The 19,586-nt window shown below is 39.4% G+C and overlaps 1 protein-coding gene across 1 annotated transcript in view; it reads right to left on the bottom strand.

Annotated features, from left to right (window-relative positions):
• The window catches only part of cno (adherens junction formation factor afadin), a 1,322,290-nt gene that overhangs the window by 226,559 nt on the left and 1,076,145 nt on the right, over positions 1–19,586 (bottom strand). Inside the window, exon 17 of the mRNA XM_067134851.2 lies at positions 10,479–10,607. Coding sequence (XP_066990952.2) covers positions 10,479–10,607 — 129 coding nt within the window. The remainder of the gene's footprint in view (positions 1–10,478; positions 10,608–19,586) is intronic.

The following is a 19,586-nucleotide window of genomic DNA, read 5'->3' as shown; positions in this document are numbered from 1 at the left end:
TTTGACTATCAAGGGACCACTCCTTAGCCCAATGGCCTGCTGATATGATGTGTGGCCAGCATGTTGTATCCTCTTCTCGGCCTTAGTTATTCTTAGATTTCTAGACAGAGATCGCTATTTTGTCACAAGATAGTTCCGTAACTGTTCTCATGTAGGCTGAGTGGACCTTGAACCAACCCTCAGATACAGGAAGAAAGTCCATGACCTAGCCGGAATCAAAAATATGGAACCTCCGCATAAGAGGCAGGCTCGCAACCATTAGACTGCAGGGGCAGTTTTGCAAATACATTGAAAGTAAAATAAATATATCGAACAAGATAATCCTTGTATTACAACATCAACGTTTTTTCACTGTGTCTATAAAGGTGGTTCTCAAACTGTGGTACACCTACCCCTAGGGGTACGCCTGAGACTTTTAGGGGGGTACACGAGCAGCCTTCAGTGGAAAATGAAGAAAATTTCAAATATGGAAATAAATAAGAAGAAAGTGAAATATGTATATATAGAGCCATGCTTCGCTTTCACCCAACTATGACACATCACAAAACTGTGTCATGCGATGCGGGCAAACCCATCCCATTGAAATTTTGATGATTGGGAATGTCTAAATTCCAGAATTAAGATAGAAAATTGTTCATCCTTATTTATTAATTTGATATGAAGCCAAAATCTAGCGTTTTATGAAACTTTCATACAAACATTCCATTATACTTCTTGTAATGTGTTATAAAAATGTATTTAACCCTCCGTTAAACACACGCTCTGTTGTAACACCAGTACACGCACGCGGACTGACAGCCGCGATTGTTTGTAAGCTTCCATTCCTTTCATCTCAATTCTTCTTCCAAGAATTTCTTATTTCTTATTTCTCTTTGTCTATCTGTCTTACATCGTAATCACTTAACTTTGATTTTATTTACATTGATAAATTTACATATAATCTACATTTACAAGAACATTTCAGTCCTTTCGGATAAATTAGAAGTTATCAACTGCAAATCACAGGACTTAGCAAAACTAATTGTAAATTAACAATAATTTCTTATTAATTTACTTCTTGGAATAAAACTGTAATAGTTACATTCTATTAACTGATGTATATCGTGCGGAAGAAGTCACGACGTCGTGATGTTCTTGCCACAGAGTAAGGCATTTCATTTCGTCCATCTTATGAATGCCCGACTTCGTGTCATTATAGAAGGTAATCATTGAGGGTTTTGATCCATCTGAATCGTCATCAACAGAATGGTCTTCATGGAAAGTAGACAGAACCAATACAACTTTGTCTTTTCTTGACTTGTATGACACAAGGGTATATATAGCGATTTGTGCATGTTACGATTTCTTGTAACATTTCGTCTGTAAAGAATAATTGCAGAGCTTCAACTGGCGTCTTAGCATTCTTGGCAATTCTTACTACTCCAGGGAAGTGTTTTATAATATTATGTTCAGGTTTCCTGATCCTTCCATTACGGTTCATTACAGGTCAATGATTCCACTGGGTCTCGTCCATTCCAACATACATTTTATGGTGTTCACTTTCAGTCACGTCATCTTCACACGTGGACTGTTCGCTCTAAGAATTATGATCACTATCATCACTTGCACCAACTTCATCGTCGTCGAACCAATGTTCGATGTGATCCATAACTCTCGGAATAAATCGCACCACCTCCTTGGAAAGAGGACGCAAAATCATTATTCATTCATATCGTGTTTATTCCACTGTAAATAATCATAAGTAGAAAATATATCAAAATGCCTCCACTACTACACTTGTAGGTAATAAAATGACATAATAATATAATAAATAGTAACGGAAGAATAGATGACTTACCTAAAGAGTGAGTAAGATTAACAACTCACCAATACACGCCTGCGGACTCACACTCCGCAAATCTGCAGTTGACAATATAAACTTCTGTAATCGACAGCTCAGCGATAACTCAGGCATTCTCACGCCTTTGCATTGTTGCAGAAGGAAGCTACAAGAAGGGACCCTGTTCTGCCTTGCATTTTCGGCCTATGGTACCAACAAATAATGAAGTACGGACTCTCACTCCGCGGCGCGTGTGACAGAGGGTTAATGTCACAATCTGTCTTATTTACGATTATTGGCTGTCATGAAAATGGTTTTCTATGATTCCCATTTACACTTCCAGGAAAATGCCAGGACAGCCAATTCCTTCCACCTCCTTACCTACTGTAATTTCATTCACCAACAACCATTCCATCTTCATTAGCTCCTCAACTGACATTGGCATCAGGAAGGGCATCCAGCCTCAAAAGTATGCCGTATAATTTCATCTCACCTCATCCCTGCTCCTGTATCAGGACACAAGGCTAAGGAGGTATTTAAGCATTGAATATTTCAACACTAGCATTACAGAGCAATCTTAAGACTGTAAAAAATATCAACCCTTGGCACTTGTCGGGTTAAGTAACACTAGTTATACAACTAACATGCACCTTCCTATAGGGTTCATATATCATTAATATTTAATGTAAAAAAAAAATTATAGTCAAATATGTACTTTAAATGTAATATTAAAACTACATATACAATGAATATACTGTAACTAGACTAATTTGAGATTCGATGTGTAACACAAAGTATCCAGCTCAGCACACTCAGTTCAAATGTATATCTTAACAATAAGCCGAGTTTTCCTCATTTCTATAATTCATGTTTCATGTAAAAAGTTAACATTTACCACAGGGCTATATTACATGTCACAGCATTAAAAATGGCTCCAAAAATTATGCTACACCATAAAATAGCTATAGATTTAAAAATAACTTGTAATAGCTATGGTTCACGGTGTGGGTTACTGTAGTCACATCCTAGTTCGTGAACCATGGGGAATGGCTAACTGGCCTAGTAAGTGGGTTCCAGTTGGATACCAGTTGCTATGGAATCGGAGTGGGCATCTCGGACATATTCTGAGTCGTGGCCCTCCTTGTGCTCAGGCGGCTAGGACTATACAATTCACCGGTGGTCCATAATCCGTTAGAGGAGAGATCCTCACTTGGACTATGTATAAGTAGGGTAGCATCCTGCTTCACGAATTTACCGAGCTCTAAACATTTTAAGCAAGTCTTGGACCTATGGAAGTAACAGAGTCCCACTCCCATTTGATAGGCGAGTGACTCCTTGGAAACAACTTAGCGAACAAAATGGAATTCGATGGGGAGCTATCACTATTAATGGGGCTTATGGAAGAAAGAGAAAGAAACATGGACTGGGACACAGTATTGGAGGAGGAGAGGTGGAAAGACCGAAGAAAGTGGAGAGGAACCATATTTGCCCCTACCCGGCTACAGCTGGATAATGGGAAATGATGATGATGGTGATGGTGAAAGAAAGAAAGTAGAACTGGTTGAGTCAGCAAGGAGGATGCATCTGGATGTGCTAGGAGTAAATGCTATTCGGGTAAAGGGAGATAAAGAGGAAAAGATAGGAGATTATAAAATGTACTTGATGGGTGGTAAAAAGGAAAGGGGAGAGTGTGAAGTAGGGCTGTTCATCAGGAATACTATTGCACGCAACACAGTTTCTGTTAGGCACGAAAATGAGTGAATGGTAGATTTGGCAGGTGGAGGAATTAGAACGAGAATTGTCTCCATGTATTCATCATGTGAGTGTGCAGATGAGGATGAAGTTGACAAGTTTTATGAAGCATTGAGTGACATTGTAATCAGGGTTAACAGCAAGGATAGGATAGTGCTAATCAGCGATTTCAATGCAAGAGTTGGAAATAGAAGTGAAGGATACAAAAAGGGTGGTTGGTAAATGTAGGGAAGATATGGAAGCAAACAGGAATGGGAAGCGTTTGCTGGACTTCTGTGCTAGTATGGGTTTAGCAGTTATGAATACATTCTTCAAGCATAAGGCTATTCACTGCTACACATGGAAGGGGAGAGGTACCAGATTCATAATAGATTATCATAACAGACTTCAAATTCAGGAAATTTGTTAGGAATGTATGAGTTTTCCGGGGATTTTTTGATGATACAGACCACTATCTGATCTGCAGTGAACTAAGTATCTCTAGGCCTAGGATAGAGAAAGTGAAATCCGTCTGCAAACAAATAAGGGTACAAAATCTCCAGGACGAGGAAGATAGACAGAAGTACATGGATATGATAAGTGAGAAGTTCCAAACAGTGGATAGTAAGCAGGTACAGGATATAGAAAGAGAAGGGGTGGCATAAGGGATGCTGTAGTGGAAACAGCAAGGGAATGCCTAGGAACAACTGTGTGTAAAGATGGGAAAAAGCAAACATCTTGGTGAAATTATGAAGTGAGAGCAGCTTGTAAATGTAAAAAGAAGGCATATCAGAAATGACTCCAAACAAGGGCTGAGGTAGACAGCGAATTGTATGTAGCTGAAAGAAACAGAGCAAAACCTGAAAAGGCTAGGTCAAGCAGCAGGTAAACCTTTCTGGACAGTAATAAAGAATCTAAGGAAGGGAGAGAAAAAGGAAATGAACAGTGTTTTGGGTAATTCAGGTGAACTCATAATAGATCCCAGGGAATCACTGGACAGGTGAAGGGAATATTTTGAAAATCTTCTGAACGTAAAAGGAAATATTCTTGGTGGTGTCGCAAACAACTGTGCTCATCGGGGGGGGGGAGGAGAATGATGCTGGTGAAATTATTGAGGAAGTGGAAAAGGTGATAAATAAACTCCATTGTCATAAAGCAGCAGGAATAGATGAAATTAGACCTGAAATGGTGAAGTATAGTGGGAAGGCAGGGATAACATGGCTTCATAGAGAAATAAAATTAACATGGAGTGTTGGTAAGATACCTTCAGACTGGACAAAACCAGTTACTGCACCTATCTATAAGTAAGGGAACAGGAACGATTCCAACAACTATCGAGGTATATCATTGATTAGTATACCAGGCAGAGTATTCATTGGCATATTCGAAGGGAGGATGAGATCAGTCGTTGAGATGAAGTTGGATGAAAACCAGTGTGGTTTCAGATCACAGAGGGGTTATCAGGATCAGATTTTCAATATGAGTCAGGTAACTGAAAAATGCTATGAGAGGAATAGACAGTTATGTTTATGTTTCGTAGATCTAAGGGAAAGCATATGACAGGGTACCGAGGGAAAAGATGTTCGCTATACTAGGAGACTATGGGATTAAGGGTAGATTATTAAAATCAATCAAAGGCATTTGTGTTGACAATTGGGCTGCAGTGAGAATTGATAGTAGTATGACTTCCTGGTTCAGGGTACTTACAGGGGTTAGACAAGGCTGTAATCTTTCACCTTTGTTGTTCGGTAGTTTACATGAATTATCTGTTGAAAGGTATAAAGTTGCCGGGAGGGATTCAGTTAGGTGGAAATGTAGTAAGTAGTCTGGCCTATGCTGACGACTTGGTCCTAATGGCAGATTGTGCCGAAAGCCTGCAGTCTAATATCTTGGAACTTCAAAATAGATGCAATGAGTATGGTATGAGAATTAGCCTTTCGAAGACGAAATTGATGTCAGTAGGTAAGAAATCCAAGAGAATTGAATATCAGATTGGTGAAACAAAGCAGGAACAGGTAGATACTCTCAAATATTTAGGATTGTGTTCTCCCAGGATGGTAATATAGTAAGTGAGATTGAATCAAGGTGCAGTAAAGCTAATGCAGTGAGCTTGCAGTTGCGATCAACAGTATTCTGTAAGAAGGAAGTCAGCTCCCAGACGAAACTATCTTTACATCGGTCTGTTTCCAGACCAACTTTGCTTTAGGGGAGCGAAAGCTGGGTAGACTCAGGATATCTTATTTATAAGTTAGAAGTAATAGACATGAAAGTAGCGAGAATGATTGCTGGTACAAATACGTGGGAACAGTGGCAGGAGGGTACTCGGAATGAGGAGATAAAGGCTAAGCTAGGAATGAAATCGATGGATGAAGCTGTACACATAAACAGGCTTCGGTAGTGGGATTGTGTGAGGCGAATGCAGGAGGATAGGTTACCTAGGAGAATAATGGACTCTGTTATGGAGGGTAAGAGAAGTAGAGGGAGACCAAGCCGATGATGGTTACTCAGTTTCTAATGATTTAAAGATAAGAGATATAGAGCTAAATGAGGCCACAGCACTAGTTGCAAATCGAGGATTGTGGCGACATTTAGTAAATTCACAGAGGTTTACAGACTGAACTCTGAAAGGCATAACGGTCTAAATGATGATGTATTTACTGTATGTATTATGTATTTATGTACATAACACTGAACTAATAGAAAATACGACTAAGTAACAGAACACCATAGGTGACCTTAATCTATGATACATACAGAAATTATAGCCATGTACAGGGAAACCCCGATAATACACGCCCACATAATGCATGTTTTGTTTCACATTTCCCTGCATATTTCAAATATTAAAGCCTTTAATGATTACCCTGTAGGCTAAATTGCAGTCAAATCCTGCCTATTATGCTTCACTTGTGGAATATTGTCAAGCAATGCTTGGAAGAAAAGCTAAATTTTCATTACTTATTTTAGCTCCCTTTACTTGCTGGTTTTTAAAACTTATGTCCCATTACCTGTGCTCTTTAAGCATATACACTTGTACAAAACAACACTGCTGTATTGTTACTCCTTTTCTCTATTCCCTAGTTCTGGAAATATTTGCCTGTCAGTTTCATGTTGTTCTTACTGTATTGAAGTGTCTGTGTGATGAAAACTCACTTCAGAAATTCTTAAATTAGATGAAATCACAGACAATCATGCTAGTGCCACAAGTGAGGAAAATGGGGATGGATGAAGCAGTTGAACCGGTTACCACACAGCAAGATGCCCTTGCACCGATGTGAGTGATGCAACAGTTTATAAGTGCTTCTGATGATACATCAAGGAGTGTAAATTCATGGCAAAATTGCATGGAAAATGTTACTACAGTATTTAATTTCTTTTGTTAGTGGTTTAACATCGAACTAACACATCAAAGATTTTCAGCAGCGTAAGAATGGAAAAGGGCTAGGATTGGGAAGGTAGCGGCCATGGCTTTAAGGTAGAGCCCCAGCATTTCCCTGGTGAGAGAATGGGAAACCATGAAAAACTATCTTCAGGGCTGCTGACAGTGGGACTCAAATATTCAAGATTATGCACGAGACAGATTACAGAGTCTTTTCCCATAAGAATTAAGCATAGTAGGGCTATGTCAATGATAAATCTACAGTTGAAAAACAAATTATAGTATCCTGGTACACAATAAGTCTACATGTAGCACTTATAATATTCATTAAAAAATTGAACATGTTCTGTATCTGTTATACTGTACATTTGATAGAGTTCAGCTTAATACACAGGCCCAGCTCATACACAGTTAAAGTGTGATTCCTTGAAGGGCGTTTTACTGAGATTTTTTTTTTGCTATTGGCTTCATGTCACACCGACACAGATAGGTCTTATGGTGACGATGGGACAGGAAAGGGCTAGGACTGGGAAGGAAGCGGCCGTGGCCTTAATTAAAGTACAGCCCCAGCATTTGCCTTGTGTGAAAATGGGAAGCCACGGAAAACCATTTTCAGGGCTGCCGACAGTGGGGTTCGAACCCATGATCTCCCGAATACTGGATACTGGCCGCACTTAAGCGACTGCAGCTATCGAGATTTTACTGTAGCCTACATCATTAATCAAATTCAGTTATAAACACAATCTTATTGAGATACAAGTTCTGAAAATGCTCATGGTTACATTCACAGAGGTGTTCAATATTGTTCAATACAAAGTTTCCATTGACAGCGTTGCCAGAGCTGTGAGTCTTTCTTCACCCATAATGCTGCGGAGGTACATTTTTATCCTCTTCATGGCTGAGAATCACCTTTCTGGTTCACTCGTGGTAGTTGGCAGAGTTGCTGCAATGCAAAGAAGTTTCACTACTTCTGAAAGTGATGACTGAAGATTGTTCTAGATGATGAACTGAAGCAGCTGGATAGCACCAGACAGTGATCTGAATTCTTCTCTGGAGTATAAAACGGATAGTTCAGTTTGTAGTTTTTCTTTGTCAAAAGTAGGAAAAAGTTGTGCACTGTCATTTAGCTCTTTCTCAGGAAAATCTGATTTGAAGGACGAAAAATTTGATGGCATCACCAGAGTGTATTTTAGCAGTGTCCAGCAGTGGTGGTCTGAAGAATCATTGACGCTACTCTATTAGAAAATCTTAGGAAATTATAAAGTTTATATATATATTTACATGGAAGCAGTTTGGAGAGAAAGGGTACAAAGTGTATGGCACCAATGTTCATAACAATAATTACTGTCGTTGGTTGACGATCACTTGAAACATCGGATACCTCTTCCAAAATAGCCTCTCCGCATACCTCCAGCATGCACTACAACAATTCTTCCTGGATCATTTTCGATGTTCCTTTGAAACACAAAGCACTCTCTAGATGTGACTTAAAATCAGAGTCTAGTTCACTCATGTATTTAATTAAGTTCAGAAATATACCAGGATTCTCGGAGTCTGGCCTCTCGTCACGTCCTCTCAACGCCAGTTAGTTTGACCCACAGAACTTAATACAGTTTATTATTCTGGATAGTAGTTGCTGATTTTTGCTTTCTTCATTGTTATGACGCTGTACAGATTCCTCAGAGGTCTTACTTAAACCCTGGCCCACATCTACGGAACCTAGAAGAGCTAAGTCTAGCACACTGTTCACACAATCTTCTGATTTTTCATGTTTCTTTATTTTATCACTAAGTCTCTTCAGATCACGAACTCCTGCATCAACCCACGCACTGTTTGCTCTTTCACTGGCATTTCCAAAAATAAGGCACGGGAAACAAAAAAGTGCATTTTGAACTTCGCACCCATACAACCATTCATGTTTACTATATACAACTGGATTGAAAATTCTTGTGTACTCTTTGTCATGGCTCTTACCAGTCTGGGAGATTTTCAATTCTGGGGTAGGTCTTCCTCGAGCTTTAATATCACACTTTTCATTTAGGGTTAAACTGTTAAGTTTGATAATTTTTAAAAACTGCACTGAGTTAACAATACTCATGTTGTTGTTAGAACTTCTACTATCGCGATCGGTGGACAATAAATAAGAGACACTGGTCTGCAATGCATGCAGACCGCAAGAGCAGGATTGGTGGGCGCCTTATAGGGAAGGGGAAGCGGATTCTAATCCTTATGGACAGATAACAGAGCCATGTCCTGGCAGTCCCAAGAGAGGGAAGTGGAATCATACGACATTATCATGTGAGTGAAGAGAAGCATTCAATTACTGCGGTATTCCAGAGTTGAAAATCAAGTGTTACAGAAACTCACAGAATGGATTGGCAATATTTCCCTATTGAATACTATTGAATATGTAATGTTGCTTTGTGTAAATTACATGTGAAGAACCGGATGTGGGCTGCAGTCCTGCAGACCACCCACTAAATCCGCTGCTGGATATTATACTGTTGGAAGAACACACTGCTCTCCTTTTTAACAAGTGGCAGAAAAATGGACAATGTTTTGGTCGCACTTGCTGCAAGTGAATGTTATCACTTCAGTGAGAATGGCTTTTGAATCCAGGATCACAAATAGATACATACTGGAAAATTTGCATTAATACACAGAAATAACAATTGCTACCAGAATCTACTCATGATCCTGAACAAGGTGAAACTACACTAATTTTTTTTGGATAATCTCTCAATACATATCACAAAAGGCAAGAAGTATAGAACAATTTATCAGTGAAGATTGGCAAGAGATATCCAAATTTGCACCTACAGATCATCATTGTCATCATATCACCTTTTGATATGCATTGGATGTGCAATGTGGTCTATAATGGCTGTTTTTACAAGGCAACAGCCATATATTCATGCAGCTCTGCTCTCAGAAAAAGGTGACAAAAAATATTAACTTTGAGAAGACTGCTTCTAACATCAATACTCATATCATGTTGTGAAGTTCTGAAATTTCTAAATGGATTCACAAAGTCCCACTATATTTTTAATGACTTGAATGTTTATACAAAATGTATATGCCTAAGCCTGCTAGGCACACAGCTAACTTGATACTAGTACACGGGAAACCACGTGTTCTACACTGTGCTGTGCCTGTGCTCTTAATGATGACATATAATTTAACCTTATACAAACACCAGAAACACCAACGACTTTATGACATATCCCTTCATAGTCTTCATTTCCACATTCAACAAACCTGCAACCAAAATTACTTTCTAGGGATTCAATAATGAAACGTACAACTCCATAATTCAAGCATCATTTTTATGTTGCCTTCCAATTTATCACATTCTAACTTTACAACACACAAAATGTGCAATGGAGTGATGAAGCACTCAATGTTCAGTACAACAGCCAGCATGAATTCATTCGGCTTTGAAGAGCTGGAATCGAACACCATGACGGTGCAGGAGAAAAAGGAATAAGCATAGATTGAAATATGTTCAGTATGCCTCTGATGTTACATATTTAAGTGAATCTGACTGACCTTGGCAGCCACAATACTGAGCCCCATGCCGTTGTTAGACTTGTTCAGCTTGATGACTTGTATCTCAGGTTCCTGCTGGGGAGGAGGGTATCCCCCTGATCGGTTGCTCATGGCACTAGGACTCCGTGGCTAGAAGAAATGATAAAATAGACCATCAAATATACTTTATTCTTACACTAGAGAGCAAGTCTTATCTCAAAAGAAAATAATAATAATAATAATAATAATAATAATAATAATAATAATAATAATAATAATAATAATAATAATAATAATAATAATAATAATAATAATAATAATAATAATAATAAGTACACTAACACTAACGACTTTATGACATATCCGTTCATACTCTTCATTTCCACATAATTAATACAATAATTAATAATTTATTATTATTTATTTATTTATTTATTTATTTATTTATTTATTTATTTATTTATTTATTTATTTATTTATTTATTTATTTATTTATTTATTTTCCTTAAATTGTATATGTACAATTTAGGGGTGGTAGATGGAGGAGAAAGGGCATGCCCCACATACACGGAAGTGCCTCCACTCCCACATGTATGTGTACATAAACTCTACTGAATATTTACATAAATATGTAGACAATTTTAAAATTACATATTTACACTCCACACGCTGCACTCTTAGAATAATAATTATCTTAGATTTATGCTACCGGCTCCGCAGTGTAGGGGTAGCATGCCTGCCTCTTTCTCGGAGGTCCCGGGTTCGATTCCCAGCCATGTCAGGGAATTTTACCTAGATCTGAAGGCTGGTTCGAGGTCCACTCAGCCTACGTGATTACAATTGAGGAGGTATCTGACAGAGAGATGGCAGCCCCAGTCTCGAAAGCCAAGAACAACGACCGAGAGGATCTGTTATACTGACCACTGCAGGCCTTCGGGCTGAGCAGCGGTCACTTGGTAGGCCATGGCCCTTCGGGGCTGTCGCGCCATGGGGGATTAGATTTATGCTATACATATTAGAGTAAGAAGACACAGTCATATACTCTCACTCATTCCCCTGTACACACACTCGTTCACAACCACTCCCACACGCGCACGCATACGCATACACATTCGCCTACATTCAACTGTACTCGCACCGTTTTTCCTTGCAATTCTAATTTACACAAGTTATATGCATCGCATATGGGTTTCTGTTTATATATACATTTTCTTTACTGCACAGAGGAAGTAAGGAAGAGGAAGCAGTTTTACCTCAGATGGTAGAGGATTCCAGATACGAGCAGACCTTGTGTAAAATCCATTTAAATGTGAGGTTGTTCTGGTGAGGGGAGGGACAAGAGTAACTCCTTGGCCTCTCTTAACAGAGCGGTAATTAAGCTGCAGAGGGTGGAAAGGGGAGAGGTGTGTGTTGTCTGTCAGGGATTTCTTAAGGAAGGCTACGTCTATTTGTTTACATAACGAGTTCACTGGTGGCAATGACCTGGCTGTGTTTAAAGGGGTGTGTTTGTTAATTAAATGTTCTGCTTGTTACTGGACACCCTCTAGTTTCTTCATATTTTCTGTTGCCGTTGGGTGCCAGGAAGGAAGGCCATATAGCAGTATGGGCCGCACCAGGGAAATATAGGTCGTTCGTAGGTCTTTACTTCTTCCTCCCAAGAGACATGTACAGACAAAACCTAACACTCTGTATGCCTTACACTTCACTTCCTCCATGAGCTTATTCCATTTTATATTGTCCGTAATGTGCTTACCAAGCAGTTTGATGGCATTTCTATATAACACTTTTCCGCCTTGTCAGTCAATACGGACAGGATTAAACCAACGCGATTAAAATAATCAATTCAGTTTGATGGAGTTAGAAGTCAGTAGTTGGATTCCACATACAGTAGGCTGGTTCTGGAGTGGTTGTCTAGCTCTGCTTAGTCTTATATATTTACACTTCTTAATATTTATATACATTTTATTTACCTAACACCATAGAGCTATACTATCCAGATCCAATTGGAATTGTACAAAATAATCATTGTTTTTCATGGCTCTGTAAATTACTGTGTCATCGGCATACTTCCCCATGGTTGAATTTACACAATCCGGTAAGTCGAGAGCATAAATCGTGTACAGGAGGGGCCCTATCACACTGTCCTGAATTACTCCAGAAGTAATTGTGGTCTGGTCTGATTTGGTTCCTCTGTACACAACACATTGCGTTCGACCCACCAAAAATGACCTCAACCAGGCCAGCAGTTTATCCTGAATGCTGTAGTTGTTAAGTTTTAACAGAAGTCTTTGATGTGACACCTGATCAAAGGCTTTGCTCCAGTCCAGAGTCACACAGGCTATTTGAGAGCCATCCATCTGCTCCATAAAGAACTGCCAGTCATCAATGACTTTTGTTAAAAGTGTTGTGCAGGATTTTCCCAGAATGAAGCCATGCTGGTTTGAGTTCAACAGGTTTCTCTCCTTGAGAAAATGCAACATACATTTAACAACTAGACATTCCATATGATTACAGAATCCTGATGTTATCGAAACAGGGCAGTAATCATGTACATTTTCCTTGTCTACATCTTTGAAAACCGGGACTACGTTGGCTTCTTTCCACTCCACAGGCATAGAGCCAGTATTCATGGAATAGTTGAAGAGAGGCGGATGCACAGTTCTTGAGAATTCTTGCTGGCACTCAGTCTGGCCCAGTAGCAGCATGTAGTCTTGTTTTCAGAAGGCTTTCCTTGACTTCATTTGTTGAGAAATACAGGTTGGTTAGAGTGAAGAGAGGGGTATATGTTGCCCTTGAATAGAGAATGTTCTCTTCCTCAGTAGGGGTGGAGAAGTTATTTTTAAATTTCCTGTTGAAGGTATCTGCAATTGCTTGTGGTGTGGAGACTGCCGTACCGTTGAGTTTGAATACAGATGGAGCTCGGTTGCAACCTTTACTTCTGTGAAAATCCCAGAGTTTCTTGGAGTTGGTGTCGGGACTGTGAATATAAGAATCATAGGAATCTCTGATACATTGTTTAGCCTTGTTCCTAGCCAGCATGTATTTCTCCTACTCACAATCGGTTGGGTTTCTTTTCCATTTCTGGTACAGGCGTCCCTTCTTCGAATCTCTCATACTATCTCCTTGGTAATCCATGGGGATTTATATCTGCTGGTTATATTTACTATTGGTGTGGTTTCTTCTACGCATTGGAAGAACATTTTCTTCCAGTCTTGCCATATCTTGTTTATATCTGTCCTGCCGGTGAAATCTGAGGTGAGAACAGGGAGGCGGCTTGATAGTAAAGTAGATAGATTGTTGCAGTTTGTTCAGAAAAAAATTATAAGCTGTTTTGGTATGGAGGTTTGGGGGATAGTTTTATATCAGTCAGTGTTGCAAGAACTGCCTGATATTCACAGAATCCAGGATTAATATTAAGGGACTGGACGGACTGTGATATGTTACTTAGGAAAAGATCAAGGGTTGAACATGTTGTTTGTGTAATACACATGGCTTCAAATATTAATTGATGAAGGAATAAATCATAGGAAAAGGAAAAGAATCTATTGGTGAGGGGGTTATTTGGAACAGGTGGAGCATTTCTGGACCATGTAACTTCTAGGTTGAAATCACCGACAATATAAATGGCATCGTAATTTTGTTGTACATGTTGCACACGCTCGAGAGAGAGGATTAGTCCATCGTTCATTTCCGGGGACGACTTAGGGGTGTGATAAATTGATCCAATAAGGAATATGTGTTGGTTGCATGTCACTTCCACCCACAGTGCTTTGGCTATTGTCTCCAGATGATGAAATCCAGCTGGATGACATTCTGGCTTGGCTGCAATTAGAACTCCCACAGCAGAGCTGTAGGATCAGTCCTTACGGAACAATATCCGTGAGTCAGGAAACACTTCTGAGTCATTCATTTTGCTCGACAACCACGTCTCACTCACACATACGATGGTTGCGTCAAGGCTTTCAAGCGATGCGTGGATATTTTGTAACCACCCAGGTCGCATAATACTGCACGCATTGAAGGCAAAAAGTGCTAGATTTTTATTTACATTTAGAATTATTTACCAAGTCAATGGGCTAAATCCTGTAAAGAACGAGCCTGATAACGGCGGCATTTCACACTGCCAGCATAACCATGTACGGGAAACGTTCTTTATTTTTCTGAAATTAGACACTCAGAGTTTCGCGCAGGTTCTATGGCCATTTAGCAAGTAATTATTACAGTGGACAAATAATCGGTTCCTTCTACTGCTATTTCCGCAAATTGTGCACTGTTGAGGACCCGCGGCTCAGGTCATGTCCCCACTTAGGGCAAGCGTCAAGCACAGCAGTGGCCAATTAGCTACAGGCAGCCTGACAACACTGCTCCCGTCCCTCTGATGTGTCCAATCTATGGCTGCCATCCCCAGACTTTCAGCACTGCACCACAACAAACAATTAAGAGTACATTTTTCACTCACCAATAGTTTTTCTAATAGAATTATGTTTTACAGGTATCCAAAAGGGTTATCTGAAGTGAATATAGCACTTTTGGAGTATTGTACTGCACTCTTTACCACCAAATATATAATAATACTGCGCATAACACTCAGCGTCACTTCTGCACACGCCACCATCTTGGTACTTGGTACAGTACAGTAAAACTAAGTGGTAAGATAATCAATAGGACAGGGAAATCTAGTAATGGAAAGGAACAAACATATATCATAGAAAAACAGAAAAATGAATTGGAACATATAACAGGATAAACACAACAGTAGGTCAGCATCAGGAGAGGGAGAAATAGAAAAGGAGATGGGTAGAAATATAAAAACACAAAAAAACAGGAATATCCCACTTGTCTTATTCTAACTTTCTATCTCTGAATGTACATTTGTAACCTTGTTTGTTCACTTTCCATTATATAAAGATAGTTTGGCTCACATTGGGTTTTTGATAAATGTGCTTAATACCATGTGATTTTTCTGGTGAAAATTCTCCCCTAGATAATTCAAAATCTCTCTGCCCATTGCAAAAATTTAAACAGAAAATCTCCACTTAAGAAACAAGGAAAAATCGGTACACACTAGAAGAGGTGTGTACAGATTAAGATAGGATGTCGGCTCAATTTCCATTTTTTTACTTTATAACCTTTGCTTATAAAATATTTTGTTCCTGAATTACTGTGAGACACAAGGAGCATCAAACTACATACAGATTAGTAATTAGTAATGAAATAAATTTTAGTAAGCCAATCAGTAAAGACGAAATAGGCATGGGAATAGATATTTCTTGTGCTCTTTTCAATAGCTGAATCATACATCTATTGCAGACCAAGAGACACAAGTCCATTGTATACTGAATTTTTATACTACGATAAACTAACAAAAAACAGTGATTTGTAAATTGTAAATTTAAATGGTAGGAAAAAGACAAAAATATGAAAATTCTCTATAGTCAATACTAGAATTTTTTTTTTTGGTCATTTCATGTTTCATTCTGGTATTCATTGACCCTGAATCAGCTGTTTTCAAACTCATCAGCATTGCGGACCCCCTTTCCATTAATCTGTATATTTGTGGATTCCCTCAAAGTAACAATACGTTTTGGGGTGAGTAGCCACAGTTTTGTTACATTTAACAAAATTCAATCCCTTGTATATTTAAAGCTTAAACTGCTAAATGAAACTTCAATAATAACACTTCACACAAAGGAAGGGATCAACTGCTTACCATTTCAATTTTTCAATAATATTTCATGTTTCTTTAACTGCATTATTTCATTATTTTAAAATCAACTGACTTACTAGAATGATCTGAATGTCTGTTCTAAGATACCTACAAAGTTAAGCAGGTTTCATATTGAACCATATTGATATATGCTCCAACTGGATACCACTTATTTATCTATAACAATGTGGGCTTATTTAATAATGCATCATTGCATGGGAGACAAACAAAGGCTGGTTGAATGCTGTGTAAGAGACAAGTCAATGCCGAGCCAGTATCAATGCTTATTTTTAAGTTTAAAAAAGTCGTTGAGGGAGTGCTGCTGCATCGCTCTTTGTCCCTTGAGTTCGAATTCAACCAACCAAACGCTGATAAGGGAAGTATTTGAAGACTCAGAGTCACAAGACAATGCAACCAGGTTAACCAACCTCATTACCGCAGGAGTGGAATCATCAAAATATTACGTGAGAAATTCTTCACTGCGCTGATATTGCACAGTTTTGACCTGTTCGGAGAGATAGACGAGAATTTATGACTACCTGTGTGCGAAAATATTGACTACTTGTGTTTGCTGAGAGTGTTTTGAATTTTTAACACAAAGCCATTTGAACATGAGTAGCCGTTGGAGAGATGTGCCATTATACCACGGGGAATCCCCGGTCCCAACCAAAATCTGCGAGGCTTTAAAAGAACACAAGAGAAGGGGAAGCATTCTCATTTCTGTTCTGATCGTCAGTCGTATTTGACCGCCTACAGTCGCTGTGTTTTTTTTGAGGACGCTTTATTCAGTTGAATGTATTTGAACTTAGCTGGACGCTAGATGCAGCATTCGTTATTCTGACAGTGAATATTTAATTGCACAATGTATGTGTTGTGTAGTCCGACCCCGCGTTGTAGGGCGCAACACGTCCAGTTGTCACCTGGCAGCCCCGGGTTTGGTTCCCGGCTGGGTCAGGGATTCTTAATTGTAAATGATTAATATCCCTGTCCTGGGGACTGGGGTTTCTGTTGTCCTTAACGTTCCTTTCCTCACATTCAACACTCTACACTTCCTCCATTCCAATTACATGCAGGTTCATATCACATGGTGCAAGTAGGGGCAAAAGATCTCTATACATCGACGCGTTGAACAAATAGCATTTAAAAAAAAGTGTCGTGTAAACTGATTAATTTGTTGGTGAATAACAGTACCTGTAAAGAAAGATAGTTACCTCTGTCTAGTCGGTAAATATTGAAGTGACGCCAAGGTGCGAGCTGGCTAGTTAAAAGATGGTATGTACGGTAACTTTGATCGACGTGTGAAATCCTGCAGATTTATTAAAATCAGTGAGTAGCAATAAACTATTCGGGTCGCGCTCACGGATCATGAAAAGTACGTGTGCGTACCGTTAATTGCCGACAAGAAGTACTGATATTGCCTGGGAATAACTCCCTTAAATTAATGGTGTTTGGATTGGACTCATATCCATACACAGGCTGTAGTCTAGTGTCAGCCAATCATTAAGGGCAAGATCCAGTACTACATGTACTACATGAGCGGTGAAGCAGACGCCTGATAAATCATCTGTAGTGCAGGAGTTTTCAGCATTCCAAGGGCAACGATGGCAGCACCCAGAGTCAACAGAGTGACCGCTAAAACCCTGGATTTCGTCGCCATGATGGCCTAAGCTTTCTGACACTAGCAGCCATGTGAGCACTGCTGATGGCTGAGAATCGACCAAGTTAAGTTTCTATGTCCAATTTTTAGCATGTTAGTGGTAGGCATAACACTAGACGAGATCATTTTATTAGAGTAGGTTTAAGCTTAAATGTCAGACAGAGTGGCAATTGCTTGTTTATTTTATTGTGATTAACGTAAATGTCGTTCAGGGCTAACTGCATGCTCGAGCCCTTTGTCCAGTGTATATATATATTTCAGATAGATGGGATGAAGGGAGAAATGAGGATATGTATTAGGTGCGTTATTTTTCTCATGTTATTTTAGTGTATTCCATTTTCTTGTTCGTATGTCTTGTTAGAGAGATGCGGGATAGTGTCCGTATTATTCAAATAGGCTGTACACCCTTAAGATCGATGGGGTTATATAATTTTATAGCAGTAGCACATGATGTACTATCTATGTACGCTGCATGTTTTTCAGGTAATGATTACATAATGTACGGCGAAGCTGTTTACACCATTGATTAAGTTAGGGTCTTATAAAATGCGAGGAAGGCAGGTTCTATACGGGAAGAGTCGAATTACGGATAATGTTGGTAAAGAGGCTACAGTTGCCTATGTGTTAAATAAGGGGAGAATCAAACCCTGGAACTCTCTCTTTGTAGAAAGGCCTGAGTTGCCTATGTGTTAAATAAGGGGGGAATCAAACCCTGGAGCTGTCTGTAGAAAGGCCAGAGTTCCTAATATGTTAAATAAGGGGTGAATCGAATCCTGGAGCTGTTTGTAGAAAGGCCAGAGTTGCCTATGTGTTAAATAACAGGAGATCCGAACCCTAGAGTTGTCATCGTCTGTTTTGGTATCTTTCATCCTCCATCCTCTTTACATGTCCAAACCATTTTAGTTTACTCGTAACAATTCTCTCATTTAGGTTTTCCTCCTGACCTTCTTTCTCACATCTTCGTTTCTCAATCCACCTTTCTTTGTCTTCCCTATCATACTTCTTGGGTAAGCTTACCGGACAAAAAGTTAGTCACCACTACAGAAATCATTAAAAGTATCATTTAATACCATGTAACTCCACCTCTGGACTTGCTAAGCACCCGGATTCCATTAAGAAGTGTCTCCACAAAGTTGTGCAGGTACGTCGCGTTCAGGTTAAGCCAATCACTGAGAATTCGATCACGCAATTACACCAAATTGTGGGGATGCTGAAGTCGGCGGTTTACCCATTTTTTCAAGATGTCCCACAGATTTTCAATAGGATTCAAGTCAGGTGATTTTGCAGGCCAATCGAGATTTACTAGGGTGGGGGAGTGTTCATAAAACCAGTCACATATCCGTCCAGCCCGATGAACTTTGTTGTTGTCATCTTGCAAAATCAGGGTATCAATAGCATACTCATCGTGCAGATGTTGACTGAAAGGCAATACCTGATCATCCAGAATGTTTAAATAAACATGCTGGTTCATGTTAGTGGTCACCTCAGTGAACGGGTCCAATCCATGACATGAAAAACACCCCCAAAACATCACAGACGTACCTCCGGCTTGAACCTGACCTTGCACACATCCAGGATGAAATGCTTCATTTTGCCTTCGATGCACTCGACGCTGTGCATCACTGGAATAACGGCAAAAACGTGACTCATCAGACCACAGTACGTTCCGCCAGTCAACAACTGTCCACATTTGATGATTTCTAGCCCACTGAAGACTCGCAGCTTTATGTGCCTGTGTGAGCAATGGCCTCTTGGGAGGTTCATT

Source organism: Anabrus simplex, chromosome 1 (genome assembly GCF_040414725.1).
Source record: "Anabrus simplex isolate iqAnaSimp1 chromosome 1, ASM4041472v1, whole genome shotgun sequence".
Taxonomy (NCBI): Eukaryota; Metazoa; Arthropoda; class Insecta; order Orthoptera; family Tettigoniidae; genus Anabrus; species Anabrus simplex.
Note: the sequence above shows the minus strand (reverse complement) of the source record. Positions and strands in the feature narration are given on the sequence as shown.